This window comes from Galeopterus variegatus, unplaced genomic scaffold (assembly GCF_000696425.1).
Source record: "Galeopterus variegatus unplaced genomic scaffold, G_variegatus-3.0.2 Scaffold3785, whole genome shotgun sequence".
NCBI classification, from domain to species: Eukaryota; Metazoa; Chordata; class Mammalia; order Dermoptera; family Cynocephalidae; genus Galeopterus; species Galeopterus variegatus.
Window position 1 is genome coordinate 128,115 of NW_007729896.1, and position 2,208 is coordinate 130,322.

Genomic DNA, 2,208 nt, shown 5'->3' on the forward strand with positions numbered 1-2,208 from the left:
CCCTAACATGGTAATATGTTTTTCAAAAGTTTGATTTGTTCCTAGTCATAACCTTTCCCCTAGCTCTGGTCTCAGTTTTGACTGCATGGTATTTCATTAAGAAAAAATATGGTCATCTCAAATTGGGAAGGGACGGATAACAAAACACAATTAAAATATTAAAACTGGTTCTGACAAGCTTCTATATATCTAACTAACTTTCTTTAGAGGAAAGAAATTCTATACCCAAGGACAGTGAAACCTTATAGCACTACAGGTATGTTCTTCAGTGAAATAAAGGGAATATATTAATTTTCACATAAACAACACGAATAAAAGGATATTAATAGAATCAAGAAGTCTATATTTACACAAATGGTCAAATTATTAATTTTTAAATCTAATTTCATTAGTATACCTCCTGTCATATCCAGTGAGAAGTTTAAAAACTGAAGAGCTGCATTAGGTACCAAGAACCTTAAAATAAGAAGCCATTTTTAACAGACTGTATAAAATCCATAGTTCTAAAACTTCAGACTGTCATCATATATGTAAAAAAACAACAAACAAGGAAATAGGAAAAGTGCCATACTTTATGGGCTAAGGAAACACTAAATTTAAACAAAATACCAATGTCATTTTTATCTACTCAGAAAATATAATAATATATTTAAAGTTTGCAAATCATTTACTCTTAGTGGTATAGTATACAACTCATATAAATGATCCTCTCTATCTTAAGTTTATATACATATTTTCCCAACCAGAAAAGAAATAGTAAATATTTTGTGAATGTATTTGAAAATACAATGGGACTCATGATTTCCATAAATTTGCTCAGAAACATTTAAACTATCAAATTTACTATTTAAAATGTTATAATATCTGTAAAATGAAACTGAATTCCTAGACGAACAGAAGGAAACAATGCTTAGAACATTCATTTAAATTCATTCATTTAAATGTTGTTTGAGCATCTATCCCATGTTAATTAGTTATTATGACAGTGTTTCTTATTTGTATTTATTCTTTGTCCAGTTTGTTTCAAGAAAAATACATAAAGTAGATTCAGCATCACAACATAAAGTGCAAAACATACCGCAATCTTCCATCTTGGGCAGCTGCTCCCCCTGCAATAATTTTGGTAATGAAAATACTTGAGTCATCTCCAATGTGTGGGTTGTCCGTACCTCCTGCAATGCTGAAACCAAGCCCTGAATTTCCCTGAAGAGGAATAAAATTCGAGACTAAGAATTATCTTTATTGATAGGTTCTTGTCATTAGAGGACCTAGAAACTGTACTAACATAGGGAATACAACACATAAAAGTGTATGTGTGGGTAATATGAAGATCCAAAATTAAATGGACATGCTCTTAACATAAGGAAAGTCCTTTCAGAGGCATTACTACTGAGGAGATGAGGTTGAAGGAAATGTACTGAGTACTTCTCAAGTCTAGCTTGCAGTTTTTTCTCTAAAAGTTATGTGCAATTTGTCCTTGGATTAGTTATCCATCTGCAGAGGTGTCACTATAGGTCTCCTTCTTTTAAACTGAACCTCACCCATGTTTGGTAGGGCAAAGTTCTCCTAAGACACAAACACTGAAGTAATCTTTGTTCCTATTATTTCTGAGTAGGTAAAAGCAACATACTACTTAAGCCTTTAAAAAAAAAGGGTACAGGTGGTGCTTTGCTTCTGCTAGCTTTGACATCAGCTTATTTTAAAATGACCAAATTATAGCTGCTAAGTAACAGCTGCTATCAATCCTAGACATGTTTAACCAATAATACCTGACTAGCAAAATGCATTTTTTAATACTGAAAGCCCAATCTGAGCACTTAACATTAGTGAGATTTTGTGATAGCAAGGTAAATTTTGCCAAAGCAGCTCTACTTTTTGCTTGTCTTACAAACAGGAGAAAATGAATTTCTGAGTATTTTCTTCACAGAAAATGTTCTACTTCTACAAAGTCTTTAAGGACAATTGAACTAAGCAATGGTATTAAAAGATGTTCGTTATTTTTGCAAGTATGTTCTAACTCTGGCTTTCAGGCAACTCAAGTAAGTGGATATATCTGGACCTATTACTTAACTCTTAGTATTAAATAGCTTAAACACTCACTCTACCACTATTTGTCCTAAAATTCGAGTATTAAATAGCTTAAACACTCACTCTACCACTATTTGTCCTAAAATTTGGTTTTAATAAAACATTTTTTCAGTCTAAACT

At 31.9% G+C, this 2,208-nt stretch overlaps 1 protein-coding gene across 1 annotated transcript in view; it reads right to left on the reverse strand.

Annotated features, from left to right (window-relative positions):
* Nucleotides 1-2,208, reverse strand: part of LOC103601545 (disks large homolog 1-like) — a 164,953-nt gene that overhangs the window by 104,550 nt on the left and 58,195 nt on the right. Inside the window, exon 4 of the mRNA XM_008585979.1 lies at nucleotides 1,079-1,203. Coding sequence (XP_008584201.1) covers nucleotides 1,079-1,203 — 125 coding nt within the window. The remainder of the gene's footprint in view (nucleotides 1-1,078; nucleotides 1,204-2,208) is intronic.